The sequence below is a fragment of the Choloepus didactylus genome, chromosome 4 (assembly GCF_015220235.1).
Source record: "Choloepus didactylus isolate mChoDid1 chromosome 4, mChoDid1.pri, whole genome shotgun sequence".
In the NCBI taxonomy this organism is placed as follows: Eukaryota; Metazoa; Chordata; class Mammalia; order Pilosa; family Megalonychidae; genus Choloepus; species Choloepus didactylus.
This window is the reverse complement of record NC_051310.1, coordinates 139,768,627-139,796,209: the sequence shown is the minus strand read 5'-3', so window position 1 is coordinate 139,796,209 and position 27,583 is coordinate 139,768,627. Positions and strand designations below refer to the sequence as shown.

Genomic DNA, 27,583 nt, shown 5'->3' with positions numbered 1-27,583 from the left:
GGGAGTCATATCCTACATTGCCAGAGACAATTATAACCCCGGGAGTCAGGTCCCACGTAGTGGGGAGGGCAGTGAGATCACCCACGAAGGTGGCTTAGTTAGAGAGAGAGGGCCACATCTGAGCAACAAAGAGGTACTCAGGGGGAGACTCTTAGGCACAATTATAAGCAGGTTTAGCCTCTCCTTTGCAGTAACAAGCTTTATAGGGGCAAGCCCCAAGACAGAGAGCTCAGCATGTCAAGCTGTCAGTCCCCAATGTTTGTGAGAACATTAGCAACAATCCAGGTGTGGAGGTCCAGCACTTCCGCATCCTCCCCCAGCTCCTCAGAGGGGCCCTGAGTATATATTTTTATTCTCTGTCCAAATTACTTTGGGATGTGTTGCTATTTCACTCTAGCCTATACAGACCTACCATATTTCACTCCCTATTCAAAGTTCCATGTAATTGTGGTGTTTGAACAAACAGACTGTAGAAATTATATTGTTTAGAAAATACAGATTCTACACCAAATAAGCATTTCTTCCTTTAGTCTCACATGGAAATTGAAGTTTTAACACACAGTCAGTTTCAACCCTTTGGCCCAATTTGCCCTAGTCTTAACCAGATCTGCTTCATTCATATCTCTAATTGAAGTCTGGGCTCTTTTTCAACCTTTTTTTTTTTTTTTTTTTTTTTAAACAGTTGCTATGTGCATTAATACTGACATTCATATCTGCCAAACTCTAGCTCTGAGTTTCAGATGTCACATGGATACCCAGTGTTCCAGAGACCAATCAGGTTATACACCAAGGGATCAACATCTCAGAGTTTGAAGATAGCCATTACAATTCAGGAATAGATTTGACTGTTGTTTACAATCTGGGGACCATTACAATAATCATTTCCCTGTTAGGCTATGCTCTAAGATTGAATTCTGAGTTTACACATTGTAATTAGTCCATATCGGTGAGGCATTATAGTGTTTGCCTTTCTCTCTGGCGTACTTCACTCAAAATGCTGTCTACAGGATCCATTCACCTCCTTGCGTGTCTGACAACTTCACTCCTTCTCGTAGTTGCTCAGTATTCCATTGCATGCATACACCACAGTTCACCATTCTGTTCCTCAGTCAGTGTACCCTTAGGCCACCTGCACCCACTGCAAATCATGAATACTGCCTCCATAAACACCAATGTGCAAATGTCTGTTCATGTCTCTACTCTCAGATCTTGCAAGTACATATCCCGTAATGAGGTTGCAGGACCTTATGGCCCCCACGTACTTAGCTTCTTGTGGAACCACTGCAGTGACCTTCAGAAAGGCTACACCATTCTGCATCCTCATCAACAGTACATAGGTACATCCCTCTCTCCATGTTTTCTCCAGCACTTTTTACCCCTATTTATATTTTTCCTACAATTTTATAGAGATATATTCACATAACATACAATTATCCACAGTGTATAATCAGTTCACAGTATCATCATATAGTTGTACATTTATCACCACAGTCAGCACTTGAACATATTATTATGAAAAAGGTTTTTTTTTGGTGAATAATAAAAACAATAATAATAAAAAGAAAAATAAAGTGTCATACAATACAATATATTAGTAAGGACAGAAAACACCAGTACCAAGAATCCCATATCCCTCCCTTATATCCCCCTGTCATATACATTTAACTTTGGTATATTGTCTTTGTTACATTTAATGGAAACATATTGCAATGTTACTGTTGACCACAGACTCCAGTTTGCTTTGATTATGTTTTTTTCCCAAATACCCTCTGTGCTGGTATGAATGTATTATGTCCCCCAAAAAAGCCATATTCTTTGATGCAATCTTGTGGGGCAGACATATTGGTGGGAATTAAGTTGGAACATTTGGATTAGGTTGTTTGCATGGAAATGTGCCCCACTGAACTGTGTGTGATGATTCTGATTGGATAATTTCCATGGAGGTGTTACCCTACCCATTCAGGGTGAGTCTAAATTAAATCACTGGAGCCATATAAATGAGCTGACAAACAGAGGTAATAGTGCAGCTGAGAGTGACATTTTGAAGAGGAGCTACAGCCAAGAGGGACACTTTATAGAACGCACTGGAACTGAGAGAGGAGCTTCAGCTTACAGAAACATTTCGGAGATGGCCTTTGAAAGTAGAGTTTTGCTCCGGAGAAGCTAAGAGAGGACAGATGCCCCAAGAGCAACTAAGAATGACATTTTTGAGGAGCTGAAGCCTAGAGAGGAACGTCCTGGGAAAAAGCCATTTTGAACCAGAACTTGGAGCAGATGCCAGCCACGTGCCTTCCCAGCTAACAGAGATTTTCCAGACACCATTGGCCATCCTCCAGTGAAGGTACCCGATTGTTGATGTGTTACCTTGGACACTTTATGGCCTTAAGAGTGTAACTGCAGAACCAAATAAACCCCCTTTTATCAAAGTCAATCCATTTCTGGTGTCTTGCATTCTGGCAGCATTAGCAAACTGCAACACTCTCCCTTTTTCAACAGTTTGCATGGTTGACGGTCATTTTTTCTCCCACAATGTACTAAATATTTGTACATTTAGTAATAGTCATTGCCTACTCTAGTTTTTGCCAAGTTATACAGTCCCAGTCTTCATGATCTGTCTTTACCTCTGGTGTCATACATTCCCCTATCCCATTTCTTTCAGCCTCACTCACAGACATCTTTGTTCAGGGTACTTACAATATTGTGCTACCATCACACAGTATTATGCTATCTATTTCTGAATTTATACAATCAATCCTGCTGAACATTCTGTAATCCTTCAGCATCAAATGCCTGATCTCTACCCTCTTTCTATCTCCTGGTTATTTGTGTTATCAGCTTTTAACTCTCAAAGTTTGCTCACTAATGTTAGTTCATATTAGAGAGACCACACAGTATTTGTCCTTTTGTTTCTGGCTAACTTCACTCAACATAATGTCTTCAAGTTTTATCTGTACAATTGTTCATCTCTACCATTTGTAATCTATATACATTTAATTGGGATTATGCGCTCAGTTCAATTTGATTGAATGATCTTTATATTCTCTATTTCAATATGACTGTTCTCTCCTTTCATGGGTGTTTCCTGCCCTCCAGTGGTTAGATCACAGCTGACTTTTTTGGTAAAGGTTATAAAATTCTCTTGCAGTGCTTTTTTTATTTTTATTTTTTAGTTTTTTTTTTTGGCTTTTATAAAGGGGGTTTATTTGATTCACAGTTACAGTCTGAAGGCCATAAAGTGTCCAAGGTAACACATCAACAATCGGGTACCTTCACTGGAGGATGGCCAATGGCGTCCGGAAAGCCTCTGTTAGCTGGGAAGATACATGGCTGGCATCTGCTCCAAGTTCTGGTTTCAAAATGGCTTTCTCCCAGCATGTTTCTCTCTAGGCCGCAGCTCCTCTTCAAACTGTCATTCTCAGTTGCTCTTGGGGTATTCGTCCTCTCTTAGCTTCTCCGAAGCAAGAGTCTGCTTTCATTGACGATCTTCAAACTGTCTCTAACCTGCAGCTGCTCTCTCAGCTTCTGTGCATTCTTCAAAGTGTCCCTCTTGGCTGTAGCAAGCTCACTCCTTCTGTCTGAGCTTATATAGTGCCCCAGTAAACCAATCAAGGCCCATGCTGAATGAGCGGGGCCACATCTCCATGGAAATTATCCAGTGAAAGGTCTTGCCCACAGTTGAGTGATCATATCTCCACGGAAACATCCTATCAGAAGTCTCCAACCCAATCAACACCAATATGTTTCCTGCCCACACAATACTGCATCAAAGACATAATAAATCCAAACCAGCACAGAGAGTATTTCTTTCTGTCTTGAAGCACATATACCTAGTGCCCCCATCCCGGGCACTCATACAGTCATCCATGGTGTACAGTCAGCTCTTCATAGTACGATCATATAGTTGTCCATTCATCACTCAATCTATTTTTGAACATTTTCCTTATACCAGGAAGAATCAGAATAAGAATAAAAAATAAAAGTAAAAAAGAACACCCAAATCATCCCACCCTATTTTTCATTTAGTTTTTGTCCCCATTTTTCTACTCATCCATCCATACACTGGATAAAGGGAGTGTGATCCACAAGGTTTTTACAGTCACATTGTCATCCATTGTAAGCTACGTTACTATACAATTGTCTTCAAGAGTCAAGGCTACTGGGTCGAAATTTGATAGTTTCAGGTATTTACCTGTAGCTATTCCAATACACTAAAACCTAAAAAGTTATCTATATAGTGTGTTAAGAATGTCCACCAGAGTGACCTCTTGACTCCATTTGAAATCTCTCAGCCAGTGAAACTTTATTTCATTTTGCACCCCCCTTTTGGTCAAGAAGATGTTCTCAATGCCATGATGCTGGGTCCAGATTCATTCTCGGGAGTCATATCCCACGTTGCTAGTGAGATTTACACCCCTGGGAGTCAGGCGCCACATAGCAGGGAGGGCAGTGAGTTCACTTGTTGAGGTGGCTTAGCTAGAGAGGGCCACATCCAAGCCACAAGGAGGTATTCGGGGAGACTCTTAGGCACAGTTTTAAGCAGGTTTAGCCTCTGCTTTGCAGTAATGAGCTTCATAAGGGCAAGCCCCAAGATAGAGGGTTTGGCATACCAAGCTGTCAGCCCTCAGTGTTTGTGAGAACATCAGCAATAATCCAGGTACAGAATTCCAGCACTTCCACATTTTCCTCCAGCTCCTCAGGAGGGCCGAGGGCAGGACTCTTTTGCCTGTTTAGTCCAATTTTCAGATGCTGGAATTCTTTAGTCCAAGTTTCAGATGTTGGAGCCAATCATACTTTGTCCCTCAACATGACTTGGTTTTAATTGAGTACCAAATGGTAGGCAAGAATGGAATTGCATATAAGCTAGAAGGATTCAATCTTTTTTCCTGTTTGCGGGGCAAAGAAGTTTTTATGGCTAGTGAAGGACTTTGTTTAAAAAAGAAGCTTCTTTTGTAATCCAATCTGTATGTAGCTCTTATTCTATGAATGTTCTTTATTGTATTGAATTAAAATATTGTAAACAAGATCACAAGCCAGGGATTTGGGAGTATGTGTCTCACCTGAAGAGTGAGGTCATCTTCAATAAAAATCAAACTGAGGTGAGATCTGAATAGATTGGATAAGGGATATTGTTTGTCTTTTTGGTGGATTGTGTTATTTAGGAGATAACTTGTTGCTAGTCATAAAAGCAGTCAAGAGTTGTGGCAGCTCCCTGGGGGCTCTATTGTAGTCATCTCACCAGTGTATGAGGCAGTGTCTTTCCCCTATCCTCAGCATGTAGGAGACACTCAAATATTTGTTGAATAGGAAAACTGTGTATGTGGATGGGAATAGGGCCTCTGTATTTATAGAGCAATCTAAGGTAATAACTGTGTACTGTCTAGGCCAGATTGTTTGTATTTCATGCATTCTCTGTTCTTTTCTTTTTCTTCCTTGATAGTAAAATTTTCAAATTTCAACAAAGGAAAACGAACGGAAAGATTTTTGTGTTAGGCTGAACCAACAAAAGTGGGCTATGGTAACTAAAATGAAAGAATTCCAATAGCAAAAAGTGTCAAGTTTAGCAGATAGCTTGGCATTTTTAAAACTTGGGTAATATAAGGATACCTTTTAAAGAAAGAAAGTTCTTATATAATAATACAACCATGGACCCCAGTTTGAGTATTAATAGTTGAATGTAACCATTTAAGTAGTTACTTAAAATAAATTTAAAAAAACAAAACAAAATAAGTAGTATGGCAGTATTATTATTTTGAGATTATCAATATAAAAACATTTACAACTTCTCATAGGACCCTTGGATTCTTGCTAATACACTTCCAAGACCTTTACAGGTTAGGCAGACATCACTTTGAAAAACTATGGATAATTTGCCTCTTCTATCAGGAGATTCAGTGCTGAATCTTGAAAGTTCAAAGTTGTTTTTTTTTAAAGTATCTGGCATTTTCGACAGTATCGACATGCCACCCTGCAATTGTCCTCACAGATTCCCCAAGTAGAGATATCATTTGAGTTGTCTCTTTTTTTAGACGCAGCTACCACCATACATGGTTGTTAACCTGTCATTCACACCTTAGCCTCAGATGCTTTAATGTTAAATCAACACAAATCAACACACATTTTATTTCTGCCTCTTAAAATGGGAATTTTTGTACAAGGAAAACTTAAGACTCTAGAGAGGAGGGAATTATTGGATGAGATGGGAGTATCTTACAGGGCAGCTTGGAGGAAAGAGTTTCTTGGGGTCAGGGCAGAGAAATGGAAGAGGTCAACGACACTTATTTTTCAGTTTTGCTTAGGATCTTGGATATTATTCATTTATTGCATTCGGAATGTTCTTGTAACAGTGCCTATATTGGGAGTTTCAGAATGCCTTTCAGAAGTCTGTAAATGTTAGCCTACACGTTTACAAGTCCAGACTAATCCAACACAGTTTCTCCCCATGTTGTCGCATATCCCTCTGGAAGAGCAAAAGGAAGGGAAAGGAGACCCTTCCTAAGAGAAAAGTAGATCATATTAGTCCTGTTGGCTCTCTTGGCTCCTTTCCCTCTTCCAATCTCCTCATTCTCCTTCAGTGTGTTGTATTAAGTCACTAGCTCGTAGTAGGTTATCAATACTTGCTAATTCTTTTAAGAGAGTGAAAGAAAACAGTTTGGAACATGGGCCACAATTTCTGCTCTCCTACTTCTTTTGCCTCTTTTTTTTTTCTCTCACTTCAAACAATTCCTCTTTACTGGCTTCTTGGCAACACACAACAGCATCTGGAAAGGGATAGGGAAGGAGAAAAATAACTAATTTTTGTTGTTGGGTTGGGAGAAGTACGATCCGTTGACTTAATTCGGCAACTGACAGAAAAGATACTCAGTCATTTTTTCTTTGCACCTAATAGCTTAATGTCTTGAACAAACAAAAATACACAGGATCAAGGTATTAAAGCTTATATAATATTCTCTATCGTGCAAAATTTCCATTTCTCTACTTTGCTTTTTATCAGGACCTCTTTCATCATCTTCCCTTCCCATTCTGCAGCGATGCTTTCGGTCTCCTTCCTGTTTTCTTAGTGTTCTTCAGTCGTGGATGCTGCAAACTCGATCACCCTCTTTCAAGGTCTCTCCTTCAAGGTTTCCCGACGCTCAGCCGCTATCCAAAGCCCACAGCACTTTGGGGAGGAAGATCTCCTATTTATTTGAGGGGTTTGTGAAGCCAGGGGGTCTGCAGAGCCCGGTGTGGGTGGGGCCGGGCGCGGCAGGGGCGGGGCCGGTGAGGCGCCCAAAGGAAGGGGTAAGAGGCACAGTTGAGAATGGCCCGGTGGGCAAGGGTTTCACAGTTTTCACGCAGGCTTCGTGTGCGAGGCTGAGAATTGGGGTGCCTTCCTCTTGCCCCGCCTTTTCTGATTCTAGAAGCTTCAGTAGCCTTTGCTGGTTTGTTGGGACCCGGAAAGACAGCGGCTTCAGCTCCGGGGGCGGGTCCCAAGGGTCTAGTCGCTGTTCTCCGGCCGTTTGGCTTCCCGGCGCTGGGGGAGGGGCGGGGGAGGTGCTGCTCGCGTCTCATTTTGCGCCTGCGCGGCGGGCTCCGAGTTGGTAGGAGCGCGTGCGTGGTGACGTGGACGTCCGGTGCGCGCGCAGATTTTTCGGCTGGAGCGGACACACGGTGTGCGAACCGAACAGAATAGCCCGCCCCCAGCGGGATGTGAAGGACTCCGGGTGAGGCCGGGCACGCCCCGCACGGTAACTCTCGGGCCTGGGTGGAGGGCATCGTTTTAGTATTGGTCCGATTGGAGTTTTTCGAGAGTTTGAACCTCATGTGTATTTGAACAGCGTGAAAAGCTCTCCTTTGAGAGATCTTCGCACGCCTCGGCCAGGCCGGGCCTTGCGCGGGGCTGCTTTGGCGCGCGCCTATGGTCCCCTGAGCGAGGTTGCGCATGACACCTCGCGCGCCGTCCCCGGCCTCACTTCCGTGTCGCGCAGCGAAGTAACAGAACATCGACGCCAGAGAGCGGCCACGAGGCGGGCGGGGTGAGAAGCGCCAATGGCGAGGTTCTGCTCTCGCGTGCGTGGGGTGCAGCGCCGCATGGTGTGATTAGCGTGACGACTTTTAGTCGGGTTTGGGGCTTCAGGTTGAGAGTCGTGCTTGTGCAATTCGTGTTTTAGAGCTTAGATTTCGGGGTTCCGAAACTACGAGCGAAGACGGTGCTGACGTCGCTTTTTTTAAGGTGCAGCGTTTTGACACCTATACAAACATCCCTTCGAGCATGTAATTTCTGGGCAAGTTGTTTGAGGCAGGATCGCAAGTTTAATAAGGAAGACTAGGAAGTGAGCTGTGTAGGAGTGGGAGCTTAGTAAACAAAGGATCGGTGGTTTTTAAGTGCAGAAATGAGGGCGGGGAAAACAGGTGGGAAGAGCAGCTGTTATTTTCTTTTTCACTCAGTGGGGGCAGCCTTTGCTAGTTTTCAGTTTATGGGTCTTCCCGTTTCTGTTAAATTGGCAAGTAGGTCTGTGCCCTCGATGATAGGTAAGTCTGGGATATAAATAAACTCTCTCTGTGCACCTGGTTATCAAAGTTGAGGGCTCTGTGTGTGCGATGAATATCAGAAAGTTAGGGTTTTTTCAAATTGGGTTGATGGTGCAAAGTGGTAGTTTTGTTTTGCTGTGAAGATTTTGACTTGCCTTCCGAACCCTGGGGATGTTTCCTTCATCTGGAGAGGGTGGAAGGAGGTATAAAAAGAGGAGGAGTTACTGTTGGCTAACCAAAGTACATGTCCTTTTGAGGGAAGACCATTCTCTGAAGGCTTGCGTCGCCGGAGGAAACACGTGGATCGTGAGAACTGAGCCCACCCGCGCGCCGCCCTTGAGTGTTGTAGCACTCGCCAGGCTTCTGCAGTGGAGTCCCTGGCAAGCTCTGCCTGCCTCGCTCCTTTTTGGGCACGACGCTGCGACTGGGCTGCGGGGGTGCTTGGGGGTGGCGTGACGGCTGCGAAGGGGGCTGGCCGGGGAGTGGTTGGTTGTGTAGCTTCCACCGTAACTTACTGCGGCTGGGTCCCACCGAGCGTTCAGCAGGTTCGGCGGGCGGCACGTGATCTGCCGGGACGCCACTTCCCCGGAAGAGCTTTCTCTGCGTCTTTTTTCACGTGGTTCTTGGCCAGCTGGCCTCTGCGGCTAAAAAGAGGTGGTCGATGGCGACTGCTCCTCCTCGGGACGGGCAGGAGACCTTTTTCTTCCAAGGGTGCCGGAGCAGCAGTGCTGCTTTATGCGGCTGTGGGATTATATTTCCAGCTTTTGGGTGGGGTTGAGTGGGTTGGGTTCGCTTAAAGGAATACCCATGCTTAGGACTCGAGAAATTCAGTGCCCCGGGTACACTTACTCCAAGGCTGTTAGATGATTGTCTATTTCTGCTATAAAAGTTAGTTCTTCAAATTCTACTTTTGCAACTGCTAGGGACCTGAGAGCTTGTCGCGCACATAGGAAATGTTCCTGAAGCTAGCGTGACGAATGGTATCTGGGGGAAGAATAGGGCAGGGGCAGTACTATGTTAGGCAAGTGCAATTCTGTGCCTTACGATCTATCGAGTTTCAGATGATGTTTGAAATTCACCTTACAGGGTTGTAGTGATGATATTGGTTGGTCTCAAAGTAATAAATAGCATTAATAAGTAGCAATTAGCAAAGCAATTAGTAACAGCAATTAGTAAAATTATTCTAGTAACTGTTAAAACCTGTAGTTTTGCTGTTTTACTGTCTTTGCCACTATTTGCTACCTATTTTCTGATTATGTTAATATCCAATTCTATTTTTCTTAAGACTTTTCAAATTTCTGGATCCAGTATATATTAGTTAACATTGAAGTTCAAAGTGAACCTACTCTCTTAAAATGTGAGTTTCAGAAATGTAGTTTAATTTAACTGTACCCTTGTAGTGAAGGATTATATTAAGGAACAGTGTGGTGCTTATGTGCTGTAATGTATTGTATAAAAGGTGGTGGTTATTTTTAGCAACTTTTGAAGCATTCAGAATGTATTGACCAATATTTGAATATTTGTGTTTCTAAAGTAATGGTATTAATACAGAATTTGGTGTAAATTTTTTTTAAGAGTGCATAAATACGGAATTAATCACTACTTACTAAATTAGTTAAAAATTTCCCGAAGAGGTCTATGGTGAAAAGACATTTAAAATAGGGACTCTGCAATTGTACCACTGTTTATGGAACTTGCCACTGTACTTCACTGAAAATATTGTCTGTGAAAGCTTGTGTATGTGTGTGAGTGTATTTAATGATACATTTCAGAATGTTGCTTAGAGTTATTTCCCCTTGCACAACTAAACCTACTCTTTCTGCTCTTTATTATAGTTATTTTACCTAAAGAAATGCTTGATGTTAAAAATCATGAATGATAAGGTGTATATATATGTATAAAAACTGTGTAATCAAAACTTTTAGAGAGCAAATATAGAGTATTTTGAGATTTTTGCTGCAGGGAGATTAATTTCTTTATGTGTAGCCTAGTGCTTTCTGAAGACATTTGATTTTTGCATTTGGTTTTAGGTTGTCTTAGACTTCAGAGTTCTGTGTGTGAAACAGCTGAATGTGCTGAAATGACTGTTGTTTGATTAGAAAATCCAGTGCAGTAGCTCAAAAGCACAGGCATATGTTTATATTGAAGTATAATCTGTGCTTCAAATTGGTGTGGAATAAGAACGTGATTCCTTGTTCTTAAACCAGTAGCTACTTATGGTGCCAGATAGAGATTGTTTTGGTCTTAAATTAGGTCTTTGATTTGGTACATTTTGATCAGCTAATCGAATAATGTGTGATTGGAGGATGTTTTTTAAAAAGACCCTAAAAAAAAAAATCTTAAGTCTGAAAGTTTAACTTGTTTATGTCTTTGTGTACATTTTTACATTTTTTAAAATTCTATTAGATACCTGTGTTTAAAGTTCAAATACTGTAGAGCAGTCTAATTTTTTGCATTGATTTTTTTTTTGTTGTTTAGGGTAAAGGAAAAACTCAACATGTGCCTATTTAAAGTAGTGTAAAATTTATTTCAAGTGCAATCTTGTACTGAAAGTCACTAGGCTGAGTTTCTTTAGATTGAATCTTCAACATTTCATAAATAAAACCTTAAAAGATAGTGGTTTTCAAAGTATTAAAACTTCTCTGTTCTGGTTTTGCCCCTGTAATGACCTGAAAACCAAGATTTTAATAATATAGAAGATAATGTTTGAGAGATTCTGAATCCTTTATGTATTTCATGGGTTTGGGATAGCTAAAAATTTTTTTTCAGGTACTTCCTACCTTATTAGTCAGTCATCTTTGAATGCCTTACTTAATAAGAAAGTTTTCCATAATTGCTTACAAAAATAGTTTGTGATTTGTAACAAAATTTTGAACTTTATGAACAAGTATAGGGTTTTTCAGTGGTACACACTATTGTAGAGGTATTAGTTTTTGTGAGTTCTCTGAGCTTCACGATTTTACAAAGTTACCTTATTTGTGACATTCTTGAATCTGTTTAAATTTTATCAATCCCTGACAGGAGTTGCCTAGGCTTGTTAATTAGTTTTAGAAAAATCAGTCAACTTAGAGGATCACCCTAAATTTGATATAGCTCTTAAACTCCAAATCAGAAGTGAGATATTTTTTCATCCTTCCTGAATATTAGTGTTTCAGTGTTAGAAAATAGGTTTCTGTTTTTAATTCTAGCCATAGTAGGAAACAGTAAGCAACCTTTTGGAAGTCTAGGATTTAAAAATACCTACTTTCTTCTGGCTAACAAATATTTTACATTTTGAAGATTTTTGGGGGGAGGTGGGATAGGTCACATGGCCAGTCCTGGAAGAAGAGGCAAAATTCTCATCAGGTGCTTTTGCTGCTTGCCAGTGGCTCTAATAAAAGGTAAAATTATAATTTTTAATAAAAATGAAGAACACCAGTAATTGGCTGAATTTGATTAATCAAAATCACTGACCCATTTACACAGTAGTAGTGATATAGCACCTTCTTTTTTGTGTAAAAGCTAATTAGAGGTGATATCTTTATATCTCTAGAATTTTAGGTAATTTATCATATCAGCTCAGTTGAGTTAATCAGATATTTATAACTTTTTGTTGAGATATAATTCACATAATATAAAATTCACCATTTGAAAGTGTACATGTCAGTGGTTTTTGGTATATTCACTACATTGTACAGTCATCACTGATACTTAATTCCATAATACTTCTATCACTCCCAAAAGAAATTGTATACCTGTTAGTAGTTAGTCCCAATTCCTCCCTTTTGCCCTCCCCAGAAACCACTCATCTGTTTTCTGTTTCTAAGGATTTGCCTATTCTGTACATTTCATGTAAATGGAAACATAAATGGCCTTTTTCATTACAACTTCTAGGAATTAAATAATTTAGTTTTAACTCTATTTTTTGAATCATTTACATGTTCACAAGGTGCAATAGAAGGTGTCAAAGGATATATCTTTTCCCAGCTACCCAGTTTTCCCTGGATATAACCAATATTACCAGTTTCATCTCTACCTCTGGAAGGACAGACTTGTCTTTACCAAGCAAATATACACATTTTCTTTTCTTTTCTTTGTCTTTTATTTTATTTTAGCTTTTACTTTTTGAAGCAGGGTAGCATAATCCATAGCTCTTTTGACTGTTTTCCCTTTGTATATCTTGTAGATAATTTGGATGGGTCTCTAAAGAGTTCATACATTCTCTTTTATGGCTGCATGGTAGTCCATTCAATGGATGCACTGTCTTTTATTTAACCAGTCCCTGTTGATGGACGGTTGTTTCAGTCTTTTGCTGTTACAAATGGAAATGCAGGGAATAATCTTTTACACATCATTTATCTTAAAAGTGTGTGTGTGTGTGTGTATATATGTGCATATATAAAATATAGAGTCCTGTAAGAACTTCTGTGTCACAGGATATATGCATTTGTACTTTTTGTATTTTCAAGTTGCCCTCTGTCATAGAGATTCCTCTTTTTTTATTCCCAGCAACTGGTTGAATGAGAATACTGATTGACCTATCGCCCTTTCCATCACCATTACCAAACTTTGATTTTTGCTAGTCTGATAGGTGAATAAACGTTATCTCAGGATGGTTTTAATTTGCATTTTTCTTACGCTGAGTGAGACTATGTATGTTTTCATAGCCAATTGCTCTTCCTTTTCTGTGGGCTGTCTTTTCATATCCTTAACCCATTTTTCTATTAGATTTTTGGTCTTGTTGATTTGTAGGAGCCCTTTTTATAGTGAAATGAGTTTTTTATGATACACGTTGCAAATATCATTCCTAGTTAGTGTTTTTTTTTTTCTTGGATTTTTTTTTTTTTTTGCCAGATTTAAAAAATTTACATGATATTGAATTTGTCGAAAGATTTTTATCTTAAGTTGATTTCTAGGTTTGTTTTCCACTTATGAGAACGTTTTCTCAGGATTTCTTTAAGATTTAAAAAAAATTAAATGATCCATCTGGAATGTTTTTCAATAATTTCTGTGATTTGTCATTGATTCTTTAAATATTTGTGCTAACAAGATAGCATTTTACTTATTTATAAACCCATGTTAGTACCATAACAAAGAAGTAATTCTGTACAATAGTAATATGGAAATTTATTTGGTAACCATTCCAGAACTTGCTTTAAAGAATCCTTTGATAAATGAATTCATAAAATTTGGCATTCGTTTTTAAATGCGAATGACCTTCTAATATATCTCCCTAAGTTTGTATGCTTTTATACTTTTACATAGTTTTTCTAAACCAAACATACACTTCTGTGTCTTTTTGTGTGAAATTACAGTATCCATGGCGATTTGTTGGAGGGGCAGGATAATTTAATTAGATTAAAATGAACTTTAAAAAAGTAAGTATTCCAAAATGACCATCCTTAAAGCAGTGATTGAGAGAAGGGTGGTGCAAAGTTTTAAAAAGAATTTAAGAATATTTTGGGGATAACATAATTATTCTTGTATTTTTGTTAACTAAATATTCACTTGATTGAAGGGTTTTTTTTTTTTTTTCCCCCTCTGTGTTTTTTAGAATGGGAAGGCCATTGTGACTATGTGGTGACTACAGTTATCTTACTTCTGAATTTCCCACTGAAATCATGGAGGAGAAACAGCAGATTATATTGGCTAATCAAGACAGTGGGACAATGGCAGGAGCGACACCTACCTTCTTTGTCATTCTAAAACAGCCAGGAAATGGCAAAACCGATCAAGGAATTTTGGTTACTAATCGGGATGCCTGTGCTTTGGCTAGCAATGTGTCATCACCAGGAAAATCTAAAGGGAAGATTTGCCTTCCAGCTGATTGTACTGTGGGAGGAATCACTGTTACCCTGGATAACAATAGTATGTGGAATGAGTTCTATCATCGAAGTACAGAGATGATTCTGACCAAGCAGGGAAGGCGCATGTTTCCTTACTGTCGTTATTGGATAACAGGTCTAGATTCAAATTTGAAGTATATCCTTGTCATGGATATATCTCCTGTGGACAATCATCGTTATAAGTGGAATGGTCGTTGGTGGGAACCTAGTGGGAAGGCTGAGCCCCATGTTTTGGGGAGGGTTTTTATTCATCCAGAATCTCCTTCCACAGGTCATTATTGGATGCATCAACCAGTATCTTTCTATAAACTCAAACTTACCAACAATACACTGGACCAAGAAGGGCATATCATCTTGCACTCTATGCATCGCTACCTGCCGAGGCTTCATTTGGTACCTGCAGATAAGGCTACTGAAGTGATAAAATTAAATGGCCCTGGTGTTCATACTTTTACCTTTCCACAAACTGAATTCTTTGCGGTAACAGCTTATCAGAACATTCAGATTACTCAGCTGAAAATAGATTACAATCCATTTGCCAAAGGTTTCCGTGATGATGGGCTAAATAATAAGCCCCAGAGAGATGGAAAGCAAATGAACAGCTCTGACCAAGAAGGGAATAGTGTTCCCAGTTCTCCTGGTCATCGGGCCCGTCTTACAGAAGGCGAGGAATCAGAGATACTACCCAGTGATCCAGATCCTATACCAAGGGGTCATGAAACATCAGGCAAGGGTTTGGAGAAGGCTTCCCTTAATGTAAAAGGAGACTTTCTTGGTTTAATGGGTAGTGATTCAGCACTTGGTGAAGTTCCTCTATTGAAGCAAGAGGTTTCTGAAAGGTAGGTACAATTTTTCTTTTCTTTAGAGATAAAAGAAAGATTGAGGTGAGCCAAATTTTGAACTTAACACATTGGTTCTGTGGAATACTGACTTTAGACATTAATACATCTATAGTAAGGCATTACAGAAAATGCCACAGATGCTTTCCTATTCTGTGAAGTGACAGTTGTTTATTTTTCTGTGAGTATCAGTTGTATTCAGGATCAGAATTGTTAGAAAATTGGATGACCCCTAAGAATAGGGATCTTTCATTCAATTAGATTTAGAATTTTGTTAATTCTTGTATTACTGGTAACATGTAGTCAACTCTTGATTAATTGGGGAAGGGAAAAAAATTGGGCCACTAATGACCCCAAATCATAACTGAAACAAAACTTTTATCCAAATGAGGGTCAAAATAGAATCTATGTAAACTAATTTATTTCTAATATGTAAGAATTTACTGGCCTATGGATATCCTAATCCGTACACTGCCTGATCAAAAAATAAGTTGAAGGTTATTACATGTTAAAATAGCATGATGTTGTTGCTTATTTCAACTTGCTTTATTTGAATATTAGAACCCACATTGTGCAGAAATAAATCCCAGCTCAGTACCTTCCTGTATGCTTTCCTATTTCACTAAATTCATATCCCAATAATAGCTAGTATTCTTTGAATTTAGAATCCCCATGCTCTTGAGTTCCCCTTACCTTGTCTTTGGGCAAGTTAGTGCTTAACCTTTTTAAAGGGTTGTTGGTAGGGGAGTGAGTCCTGCCTAAACAAGGTACAGGTTTTTTTGACAATCGATAAAAGTGTTTTCAATTTGTGCTTTTCACCTTGGTATTCTTGATAGCTGGAACCAGTGGATGTCCTCTAATATTTGATGTTCCAACCGTAGTCTAACCATCTTGATGATCCAACATAATTTAAAAATTGCTTTAAACAGTTGACAACCAATTAGAATAGTTTACCCTGGTTATCCAAATGCAGTTTTATCTGCCCTTGGATGATGGAGAATTTCTTATTCCTTTGGAGGCCAGGGTGAGTAGGAGTTTGTTAGCTAAAAAGGTCAGATGTCATTTGTTACAGATGGCAGCTATAACTATTACATATGGTTGAGCTTTTGATCTTAATGGTTTTAATACTTTAATAGTTGGCATTTATTAATGTGTAAGAATTTGTCATTGAAGGGAGAAAAATAACGTGTGAAGTTTATACTCAAAGAAATAGCATTTATCTTCATGTGTGAAAATCACATTTAGGTAGGTATATGGAAACTTGGTCTGCAAATGCTTGATTTGGGAACAGAGATTATGTTAAGACAGGGATGGCCAAATCTGGTGAATAGCCTGTTTCTGTATGCTTAGTACACATGTAAGCATGTGTGACAGAGACCATATGAGGCTTGCAAAACCTAAAATACTTCTTGTCTGCTCCTTTACAGAAAAATGTTTGCCAATCTCTGATTTAAGGGTTTTTAGAAAATAAATGTTTTCCTTCCTCATCTCCCATTTTCTGCTCAAGACACTTAAATATGATTGCTCTGTCATTCTACTTTAATTATTTAAGCTGTCATGAATGGATTCTTCATCGGTGAATACACTGATTAATTTTATTTTCATTTATTTATTTATTTATTTATTTATTTTTAGTTAGAGAAGTTGTAGCTTTGAAGAAAAGTCAAGCAGAAAATACAGTTCCCATATCCCTCCCAACAGTTTCCCTGTTTATTAATTAGCATGCTGCTTTATTTAAAATTGAAAGAATATTATTATAATTAGAGTATTAACTACAGTCCATAGTTTACATTAGGGTTCACCATTTTTTTTGTACAGTCCTATGATTTTAAAAAAATGTTTAATCATACTCAAATATATAATGTAGTGCTGTTAATTACATTTAGTGTTGTGCTACCATCACCACCATCCATTACCAAAAGTTTTCTGTCACCTCTAACAGAAATTCTGTATCAAGCAAGCATTAACTCCTCATTCCCTAACCCTACCTGCCCCTGATAACCTGTATTCTAGTTTCTGACTATGAATGTGCATATTCTAATTGTTTCGTATCAGGGAGATCATACAGGATTTTTTTTTTTTTTTCGTCTGGCTTATTTCACTCCATGATGTCTTCAGGGTTCATCTGTGTTGTTGCAGGTATCAGGACCTCATTACTTTTTACAGCTAAATAATATTCCATTGTATGTATATACCACATTTTGTTTATTGTGAATTATGCCGCTATGAGCATTGGTGTGCAAGTTTCTGTTTGGTACTTGGTTTCATTTCTTTTCGGAATATACCTAGAAATGGGATTGGTGGGTCTTATGGTAATTCTGTACTTAATTTTCTGAGGAACAGACTGTCCACAGGCTTTACCATTTTATATTCCCACCAACAATGAATGAGTGTTCTGTTTTTTTGTTTTGTTTTGTTTTGTTTTTTAGATAGCAGCCATTCTAGTGGATATGACATGGTATCTCATTGTGATTTTGATTTGCATTTCCCTACGGGCTGATGATGATGAGCATCTTACATTTGCTTTTTGGCCATTTGTGTATCTTCTTTGGAGAAATGTCTATCCAGATCTTGCCCATTTTTAAATTAGGTTATTTGTCCTTGTTGAGTTGTAAGATTTCTTTCTATGTTCTGGATATTAAACCCTTCCTAGACATATGGTTTCCACCTATTTTCCCCCATTCTGTAAGTTGTGTTTTTGCTTTTAATGCAGTTCCATTTGTTTAATTTTTTCTTTGGTTACTTATGCTTTCGGTGTAATGTCTAAGAAACCATTGCCTAATACAAGGTCCCTGAAGATGCTTCCCTAGTTTTTCTTCTAGATGTTTTATAGTTTTGGTTCTTACATTTAGGTCTTTGATCCATTTTGAGTTCATTTTTGTGTATGGTATGAGGTAGGATTCCACCTTCATTTTTTTGCTTATGGATATCCAGTTTTCCCAGCACCATTTGTTGAAGTGACTGTTCTTTCTCCATTGAGTAGGCTCGGCACCCTTGGCAAAAATCAGTTGGCCATAGATGTGTGAGGGTTTATTTCTGAGCTGTGAATTCGGTTCTGTTGGTGTGTATGTCCTGTGCCAGTATCGTGCTGTTTTGATTACTGTAGCTTTGTGTAATAAGCTTTAAAATTGGGAAGTGTGAGTCCTCCAACTTTGTTCTTTTTTTTTTTTTTCAAGAAGGTTTTGGCTTTTGGGGGCCCCTTATTCTTCCATATAAATTTGATGGTTGGCTTTTCCATTTCTGCAAAGAAGGATGTTGGAATGTTGATTAGGATTTCATTGAATCTGTAAGTTGCTTTGGATAGAATTGATATCTTAACAATATTAAATCTTCCAATCCATGAACATGGAATGTCCTTCCATTTATTTAGGTCATCTTTGATTTATTTTAATAATGTTTTGTAGTTTTCTAAGGGGTTGATATACAGAATATATAAAGAAATCCTGCAACTCAATAAAAAGTGAAGCAACCCAGTTAAAAAATGGGCAAAAGACATGAAGAGACATTTTTCCAAAGAGGAAAAACAAATGGCTAAAAAGCATGTGAAAAGATGCTCAGCTTCACTAGCTATTAGGGAAATACAAATCAAAACCACAATGAGATATCATCTCACACTTACTAGAATGACCACTATTAAAAAAACAGGAAACTACAAGTGTTGGAGAGAATGTGGAAAAATTGGAAAACTTGTTCACTGCTGGTGGGAATGTAAAATGGTGCAGCTGCTGTGGAGGATGTTTTAGTGGTTCCTCAGTTGATTTTTTTAGAAGGCTCCAACGTCCACTAAGTGGGGACAGAACAGTCTCTTTAATAAATGGTGCTGGGAGAACTAGATGTTTGTATCCAAAAGAATGAAAGAGGACCCCTGTCTCACTCCCTATGCAAAAATTAACTCAAAGTGGATCAAAGACCTAAATATAAGAGTATGGTAAAACTCCTAGAAGAAAATGTAGGGAAACATCTTCAAGATCTAGTGATAGGCAGTAGTTTCTAGATTTTACTCTAAAAGCACAAGCAATAGAAGAAAAAAAAATAGATAAATGGGATCTCCTCAAAATTGAACACTTCTGTTCTTCGTCAAAAGAATCTGAGTGTGTCTTAATCTCTCATCTCTCCCTCATTCTTCAAAAGAGAGCCTTGCTGTACGTAAAATTCTTGGCTGGCAGTTCTTTCAGCACTTAAGGTAATTCAGCCTACTGTCTTTCTTGCTTCCATGGTTTCTGCTGAGAAATAGGCACTCAATCTAATCGGGACTCCCTGTACGTAATGTATTGCTTTTCTCTTTCAACTTTCAGAACTTTCTCTTTGTTCTTTGGATTTGATAGTGTAACTAATATATGATGAGATGTATTTTTTTGTGTTTATCCTATTTTGTGTTCTCTGAGCTTCTTGGATGTGCATATTCACATTTTTTGTTAAGTTTGGGAAGTTCTCTGTCATTACTTCTTTGACTATTCTTTTTTCTCCTTTCTTTCTTTCTTCTCCTCTTGAACTCCCGTAATGCGTATCTTGGTGCACTTGATGCCAGAGGTGTCTTAGGCTATTTTCACTTTTAATATTTCTTTTCTCTTTCTGCTCCTTAGCCAATGTCATTTCAGGTGTTTTGTCTCCTTTCTTCTACCAACTCCAGTCTGCTCTTGAAACCCTCCTTGGAGCCCTCCTGGGTATTTTTCATTTCAGTTACTGTGGTCTTCAACTCTAGTAGTTCTGTTTGGTTCCTTTAAAAAATTTCTCTCTTTACTTAGACTCTCATATTGCTCATTCATTGTTTTCTTGAAATCCTTTAGTTCTTTCTCTGTACTTTCCTTCATCTCATTGAGCATTTTTAAGATCATTTTTTTTTTAAGGGTTTTTGTTTGGTATGTCTGTATTATGGTCAGCTTTGTTGGTGTTGTCTCATTTTTTATCCTCTTCGTTTGGATGAGCCATCATTTCTTGTTTCATTTTTTTGTTTTGTACACTGTACATTTTAATATTTTAAAATGTTAACTCTGGGATTTGTTTCCTAGGCTGTCTGTCTCTTGGTTTGGTAATCAACTGTGATAAGACAGATTTTCCTTCCTATCAGGAAGGTCTCCTCAAGACAAATGCATGGTTTTCCCTGTCTTTCTGGGCCTCTGTTTTGTCCTGGGCTTTTGCTTGTTAGTTGTTTGGAGATCCCCTGTTTTACAAGGGTTTGGTTGGCCCCTCTTTTTTCCAGGAGACAGACCTCCTTCTCCTGGGTATTTGAAGCCAGCAGGCTTTTTTCCCAGACTGTCCACTTCAGTAGTTTTTTGTTTCCTTTTATTGTCTCACGCTGCTTTTGCAAAAAGCAAAACAGGGCCAGGGACCTACGAAGAGGACACACACAGGCTCCAAAGTGCCCTGGGGAAGGGTTCAGGAAGGACACGAAGAGCTTCTCCCAGATGGCTCCCCAAAGCTGAGCTTTTTTGGCCTGCCCAGCAAATGCAGCCTTTCAGCTAACTGTCCCCAGCAGCCCTGAAGAAGCACTATGTCCTTTAATGTCCGCTGCCTCTGCCCCTGTTGGTAGAGGGTTGAAACTATGGCTGCCTCTGCCTTTGTTCAGGGTAGGGTTGACTCAATGGCTACAGCTGTGTTTGTCCAGGGCCAGTTGAAACAATAGCTGTCCTCAGAGCCGGCCCCCCAGTGATCCAAATTCACTAATTAAAAGTCACAATCAGTGATCAGCTATGCCCACCTCTGTTCTTTGGGGAACGAAGATTTTTATGTCCCTTTCTATAACCAGTTGCTAGCCAGGGACTGGACCCTGTAGCCACCTGTGTTGCGAGTGGGAGTTGGGTGCCAGTAGCCAATTTATATATATCATATAGTTTATCAGCCTCTTTGTCCTGCTCTTCTCTGGATGCTGTACACTGTTCTTCTGATCTCTGGTGTTTCAAAATGGTTGTTTCAGACAGTTCCTCCCTATTTAATAGTTATTTTGGTGTAAGAACTGAGTCCTGAGCTCTCTACTCCACCATCTTCCCTGGAAGTCTCCCCACAGATTCTATCCTTATATGTTCCGTGTCCAAAACCATAGATTTGTCATTACTTTTTCTGCGTTTGCATGTTGGAAGTTGAAAGAAGTAAAAAGTAAAGTTGCATACCAAAAAATAGAATACCATAGCAGTGACATTTGTAATTTCCCGTATGGCTGCTTTACTGGCAATCTTTGTTTATACTGCTTTGATATACTGTCTGGTGTTCTTTTTGTTTCAGTCTGACGGACCCTCTTTAGGATTACTTGCAATACATATCTTGTGGTGATGAATTCCCTCAGCTTTTGTTTATCAGGGAATGACTTAATTGCTGTCTCATTTTTAAAAGATAGTCAAACTGTACATAAAATTCTTGGCAATTGTTTTCTTTCAGCACTTTGAATTTTTCTTTCCACTGCCTTTTTGCCTTCATGGTTACTGAGGAAAAATTAGCTTTAATTTTATTGGGACTTTGTTGTACATAAAATATTGATTTTCTCTTGCCTCTTTCAGAATTCGCCTTGTCCTTGGCATTCCACAGTTTAACTACTATGTGTCTGGGTGTGTTCTCTTCAAGTCTATTTTGTTTGGGCTATTTTGGCATTTTTGACTGTGAATATTTATGTCTTATGTTAAGTTCAGGAAGCTTTCTGCCTTAATTTCTTTGAATATTCTTTCTGTCCCTTTCTCTCATTCTTCTCTGGGTCACCCGTAATGTATACCCACAGGTCTCTTTGTCTTTACTTTTTTAAGTTCTTTTTCCTTTCTGTTCCTCAACGTCAATCATTTCAGTTGTGTGCCAGTTTGAATATATTGTGTACCCCAAATGCCATTATCTTTGATGTAATCTTATGTGGGCAGATGTTATCAGTGTTGATTAGATTGTAATTCTTTGAGTGTTTCTTTGAAATGCGCCCCACCCAGCTGTGGATGATGACTCTGATTGGATAATTTCCATGGAGCTGTTGCTCCGCCCATTCAGGGTGGGTCTAAGTTGATCAGTGGAGCCATATAAATGAGCTGACGTAACAGAAGGAACTCAGTGTGGCTGTAAATGATGTTTTGAAGAGGAGCTACAACCAAGAGGGACGCTTTGAAGAAAGCACAGGAGGTGCAGATGAGAGACAGTTTGAAGACTGTTGAAAGCAGACTCTTGCTCCAGAGAAGTGAGAGAGGACAAATATCCCAAGTGCAACTAAGAGTGACATTTTTGAGGAACTGCAGCCTACAGAGGAACGTCCTGGAGAAAGCCATTTTGAAACCAAAACTTTGGAACAGACACCAATCATGTGCCTTCCCAGCTAACAAGAGGTTTTCCGCACGCCATCGGCCATCCTCCAGTGAAGGCACCCGATTGCTGATGCGTTACATTGGACACTTTATGGCCTTGAGACTGTAATTGTGTAACCAAATAAACCCCCTTTTATAAAAGCCAATCCATCTCTGGTGTTTGCATTCCGGCAGCATTAGCAAACTAGAACAAGTTGTATTGTTTCCGAGATCATGATTCATTTTATGCCAAGTCCAATTTGCTGTTGGAAATCTCTAGGAAACTTTTCATTTCAGTTATTTGTTCTCACCTCCAGTATTTTTTGGTTCCTTCCTAAAATCTCTCTCAGTATTTATTGAGTTTCTCATCTTGTTCATTTATTGTTTTCCTGATAATCTTTAGTTCTTTTTCAGTGTTTTCCTTTATCTTTTTGAGCATATTGTAGATTATTTTTTTAAAATACTGTATGTTCAAAGTGTGGTGTTTTTAATTGATGGCTCCTGGATTTTTATCTTTTTCCTTTGGATAGGCCATCATTTCCTGTTTCTTTGTATGTCTTGCAGTCTTTTGTTCCACACTATACATTTTTTTGTGGTGTTCATTGTTTATTTTCTTTTTAGCAGTTTATTCACACACCATAAAATCCATCCTAAGTGTACAATGAATGGTATATTCACATAGTTGTGCATTCACCACCACAAGCTATGAGAGAATATTCCCATTTCTTCTGAAAAGAAAGAAAAAAAAATCCCATACCCTTCCCTTATATCCCTCTGTTATTGACATTTAGCCTTGGTATAGTGCCTTTGTTACAATTAATGCAGGAATATTACAGTGTAACTGTTAACTATAGACCTTGGTTTGCATTAATTGCATTTTTCCCATATACCACCCCATTTACACTATATATTTTAATGTTTTTAAATGTTAACTCTAGGATTTAGTTCCTGAGCTATTTGTCTCTTAAGTTTGTATTCAGCTAATTATATATTTTTTCTTTTTGAAAATTGTTTTGTTTGTTTTAGGTCCATTGCATCTCCATGTGCATTTTAGAATTTTATGAGTTTCTAAAAAAAAGCCTGATGTAATTTTCATTGGGATTTTGTTGAATCTGTAGATCAATTTGTAGGAAATTGCCTTTTTTTAAAAAAATTTTGTTTTACTGAGATATATTCATATACCCTAAAATATGAAGTTTTCTTGAGTGCAAAGAGCTAACAAAAACCAAGAAGTCAACGAAAAACAAACCTTTCACACTCTGAATTGGCTGGTGCTGTCCTTCAGACTTTAGTCTTTCTATTAAGATTAGCCTGATGTGAATGTGAAGTGCAGGGTCCTCTCCATCTTTTATTTTATTTTATTTTATTTTTTCCCTGAGCCTGGGTCTTGTCCTGGGCTTTTGCTAGCTTGTGGTTTTAGGAATTCCTCTCTTTATAGGAATTTTTTTTTTTTTTAATTTTTAATTTGGAAGTAAATTCAAAGTTATAGGAACAGTTGCAAAACAATACTAACCCCATACACAGAATTCCATCATACCCTGACCCCCCTCCCCCGATAGCTCAATCCACCAACTTTAACATGCTGTCACATCGCTATTTCTTTCCCTCCCTATCATCCATCATCTATTGCTCTGTCTTCTGAACGTATGAGAGCTAGCTGCACACATCCTTGAACATACACTATAATTCACGTATACACTTCCCATGAACAAGAACCTTCTTTTATGCAATCCCATTAAGCACAGCTAAGAAATATGAGAGTCAACAATCATACAAAGCTTACATTCTGTATTTCCTTTTCCTTATGTCTCAACTTTGTCCCTTTGAGCCACCTGTCCTCTATCCTCCAATCCCATCCAAGTTCATCCTTTGCATTCAGTTGTCATCTATTTAGACTGTCTTTTTTTTTTTTTTTTTCCCCAGTTGTGGAAACATCAATACAGCCTAAATCTTCCCATTCCACCCCCTCCCTAGCCTTCCATTACTGGGATTAATCACATTTAGAATGTTGTGATGCTCTTTCCCACCATCCATTACTAGAAATTTCCCTTCACCACAAACAGCAATCCTACACTCATTTCTTAACTCCCCATTGCCCCTTCCCCCATTTCTCTTAACCCATACTCTACTTTTCATCCCTATGGTCATATTCTCTGATAATTTCTTTGTGTTTACTGTGGGGCTTAAGATTAACCTCTTAAATCCATAACAATCTTGTTTTTCTTTGATACCACCTTCACTTCAATAGGACGCATAAACTATGTTCCTATACTCTTCCGTTACCCCACCTTTATATAGTTAGTTGTCTAAAATTACATATTTTACATTGAGTTCAGAACCACTGATTTGTCATTAGAGTTTGTGTATTTTATATCAAGTAGTAAGTAAATAGTGGAGTTACAGCTCAAAAATTATTGACTTCTATTTGTATTCCATTGTGGTTGGAGAATGTGCTTTGAGTATATTCAAATTTTTTTTTTTTTTTTTTTTTTTTTAAATTTCTTGAGGCTTGTTTTATGTCCCAGCTTATGGTCCCTTCTGGAGAAAGATCCGTGATCACTCAAGAAAAATGAGTGTCCTGGTGATTTGGGATATAAGGTACTATATATGTCTGTTAAAATTCTCTATATCTATTTCTCCTTTCTTTGTTTCTCTGTCGGTAGGGCTCCCTTTAGTATCTGAAGTAGGGCAGGTCTTTTATTGGCAAAGTCTCTCAGCATTTGTTTGTCTGTGAAAAATTTAAGCTCTCCCTCAAATTTGAAGGAGAGTTTTGCTGGATAAAGTATTCTTGGTTGGAAATTTTTCTCTCTCAGAGTTTTAAATATGTCACGCCACTGCCTTCTCGCCTCCATTGTGGCCGTTGAGTAGTCACAGCTTAGTCTTATGTTGTTTCCTTTGTATGTGGTGAATTGCTTTTCTCTTGCTGCTTTCAGAACTTGCTCCTTCTCTTCAGTATTTGAGAGTCTGATCAGAATATGTCTCGGAGTGGGTTTATTTGGATTTATTCTATTTGGAGTTCACTGGGCATTTATGCTTTGTGTATTTATATTGTGTAGAAGGTTGGGGAAGTTTTCTCCAACAATTTCTTTGAATACTCTTTCTAGACCTTTACCCTTCTCTTCCCCTTCTGGGACACCAATGAGTCTTAAGTTTGGGCGTTTTATTTTATCTATTGTATCCCTGAGATCCATTTCGATTTTTTTGATTTTTTTCTCCATTCTTTCTTTTGTTCTTTCATTTTCTGTTCTGTGGACTTCTAGGACACTGAGACGTTGTTCAGTTTCCTCTAGTCTTGTATTGTGAATATCCAGAGTCTTTTTAATTTGGCCAACAGTTTCTTTTATTTCCTTAAGGTCTTCTATTTTTTTATTTACTCTTGCAATGTCTTCTTTATGCTCTTCTAGGGTCTTCTTTGTGTCGCTTATATCCTGGGCCATAGTCTTCTTGATGTCCTTTAAATCCTTTGCCATGTTTTCGTTCCTCGATTGTAGTTCTTTGATTAGTTGTGCAAGGTACTGTGTCTCTTCTGATATCTTGTTTTGTGTGTTTGGAGTTGGATTCTCCATGTCATCTGGTTTTGTCATATGCATTAAGGTTTTCTGTTGTTTTTGGCCTCTTGGCATTTGCTTTGCTTGATAGGGTTCTTTCAAGTTGTAAAAGAAAAAACACCTATCTAGTTTTTCAGAAACACATTTTGGTGGCGTACACTTTCTCTAACCAGCAGATGGCATCTGTGTGTCACCTATACCCCTCAAGTCAGTTCTCCACCTTGTTCCCGCTGTGTGTGGGGAAATATTCTTGTGGGGTTCAGTTGGAGAACTCAGTTTGGGTGTGTTGCTGGAGCCGTCTGCCCTGAATGTGGGGTGTGTGTACGGGTGGCCAGGGAAGAAGGACAGCTTTAATATTCAAGTCCCCCAGGTTCCCAGAGATTCAAGGCCGCTGCAAGAGTCTAAGCCTTCATTTCATTTCAGCCCCAGACTCTCTCTCTTGCTGTCCCACAAACCACCAGACTTGGCGTAGTGTTCCTGGGTTCTCCGAGCAGGACCCCCTGCTCAGCCGCGATCCTCCAGGACCTCTGCCAAGGGAATGCCGTGCTACGTCACCAGTGCATGCCGTCCCTCAAGGGAAGCCCCGGGCTGTGCAGGGCCGCTTTTAGCCTGATGCAAAGATGGCCAAACGGGGCGTCTCAATCCCCCCCTCCTCGCACAGTTCCTCCTTCCCAGCTCCGGGATGACTGGCGGGGCTCTGGGCTGCGTGCACGGCCCCGGGCAGTTTATCCAGCCCTCTGGGGAGCCAGCTGCTAGCCTCAGGGTTTCTTTCTGCTTCCGGCTCTCCCCTCCCCCTGGCCCCGAGGGTATCTGCAGCGGGCTGTCTTCCAGGCCAGACACCGAGAGGCTGGCCCAGACCCCTCTTGCTGTGTTTTACCACATGGTTCCCACTATCACAACTGCAGCTGCTCCTGGGTTTTTCCCTTTTTTTTTTTTTTTTAATGGGTCTCCAAATGCCAAACCCTGGCTTCCCCAGACCGCCGCGCGGCTGCGGGTCTTTCAGCCAGCTTACTCACTTGTTTCAGAATGCAGACTCCCGGTTTCACCAAGTACGGCCCCTGTGGAACTAGCAGACCTCGTCCAGCTGGTGCATTGCTGTAACTGGTATTCTGGGTCATTTCCTGGTTTTTATCTAGTGTTTTTTTGCCCTGTCTCACCTAGCTGCCATCTTAGTTTCTCTCTTTATAGGAATTTAATGTTTCTTCTAATCCCAGTGAAATAAACTTTCACCCTCTCAGGTGTTCTTTATTGTATGGCGTAAGGTAAAGCAGGTAATCTTTTGCCCCAGGTCACTTCATCTTTATTTCTTATTCTGCTTTAGCTGTTCACAGTGGCTCCTGCCTGCAGGGCAGGTTTTGATCCCAAAATGAGTTCTGGTTCAGTCTTTCAGGCTGCTTCCCACTAGATTGGCACCAACATACAGGGACCCCGGTATGCACATAGGTGTTACCCTGCCCCCATCTTAATAGGGCCATGGTCCCACATGGTCCCACAACTGGAGCACAGGCTCCACACAAGTGCCAGGGAGGGGTGGGACCAGCAAGGGAGCCACGAGCTTCTCTTACTGTTTTTAAAGCTGTATGTTCTTGATCTGGTACTTGCCTAGTTATTTCAGC

At 39.4% G+C, this 27,583-nt stretch overlaps 1 protein-coding gene across 12 annotated transcripts in view; it reads left to right on the top strand.

The window, feature by feature from the left end:
• MGA (MAX dimerization protein MGA) overlaps positions 1-27,583 on the top strand; it is a 172,877-nt gene that overhangs the window by 55,437 nt on the left and 89,857 nt on the right. For 6 of the 12 annotated variants that reach the window (XM_037834260.1, XM_037834255.1, XM_037834257.1 and 3 more), the window contains exons 1-2: positions 7,494-7,724; positions 14,042-15,172. In XM_037834260.1, coding sequence (XP_037690188.1) covers positions 14,109-15,172 — 1,064 coding nt within the window. In that variant the 5' untranslated portion in view covers positions 7,494-7,724; positions 14,042-14,108. Of the gene's footprint in view, positions 1-7,492; positions 7,725-9,289; positions 11,889-14,041; positions 15,173-27,583 lie in introns of those variants that run through there. The other 6 variants (XM_037834259.1, XM_037834256.1, XM_037834254.1 and 3 more) reach the window with 5 other exon arrangements.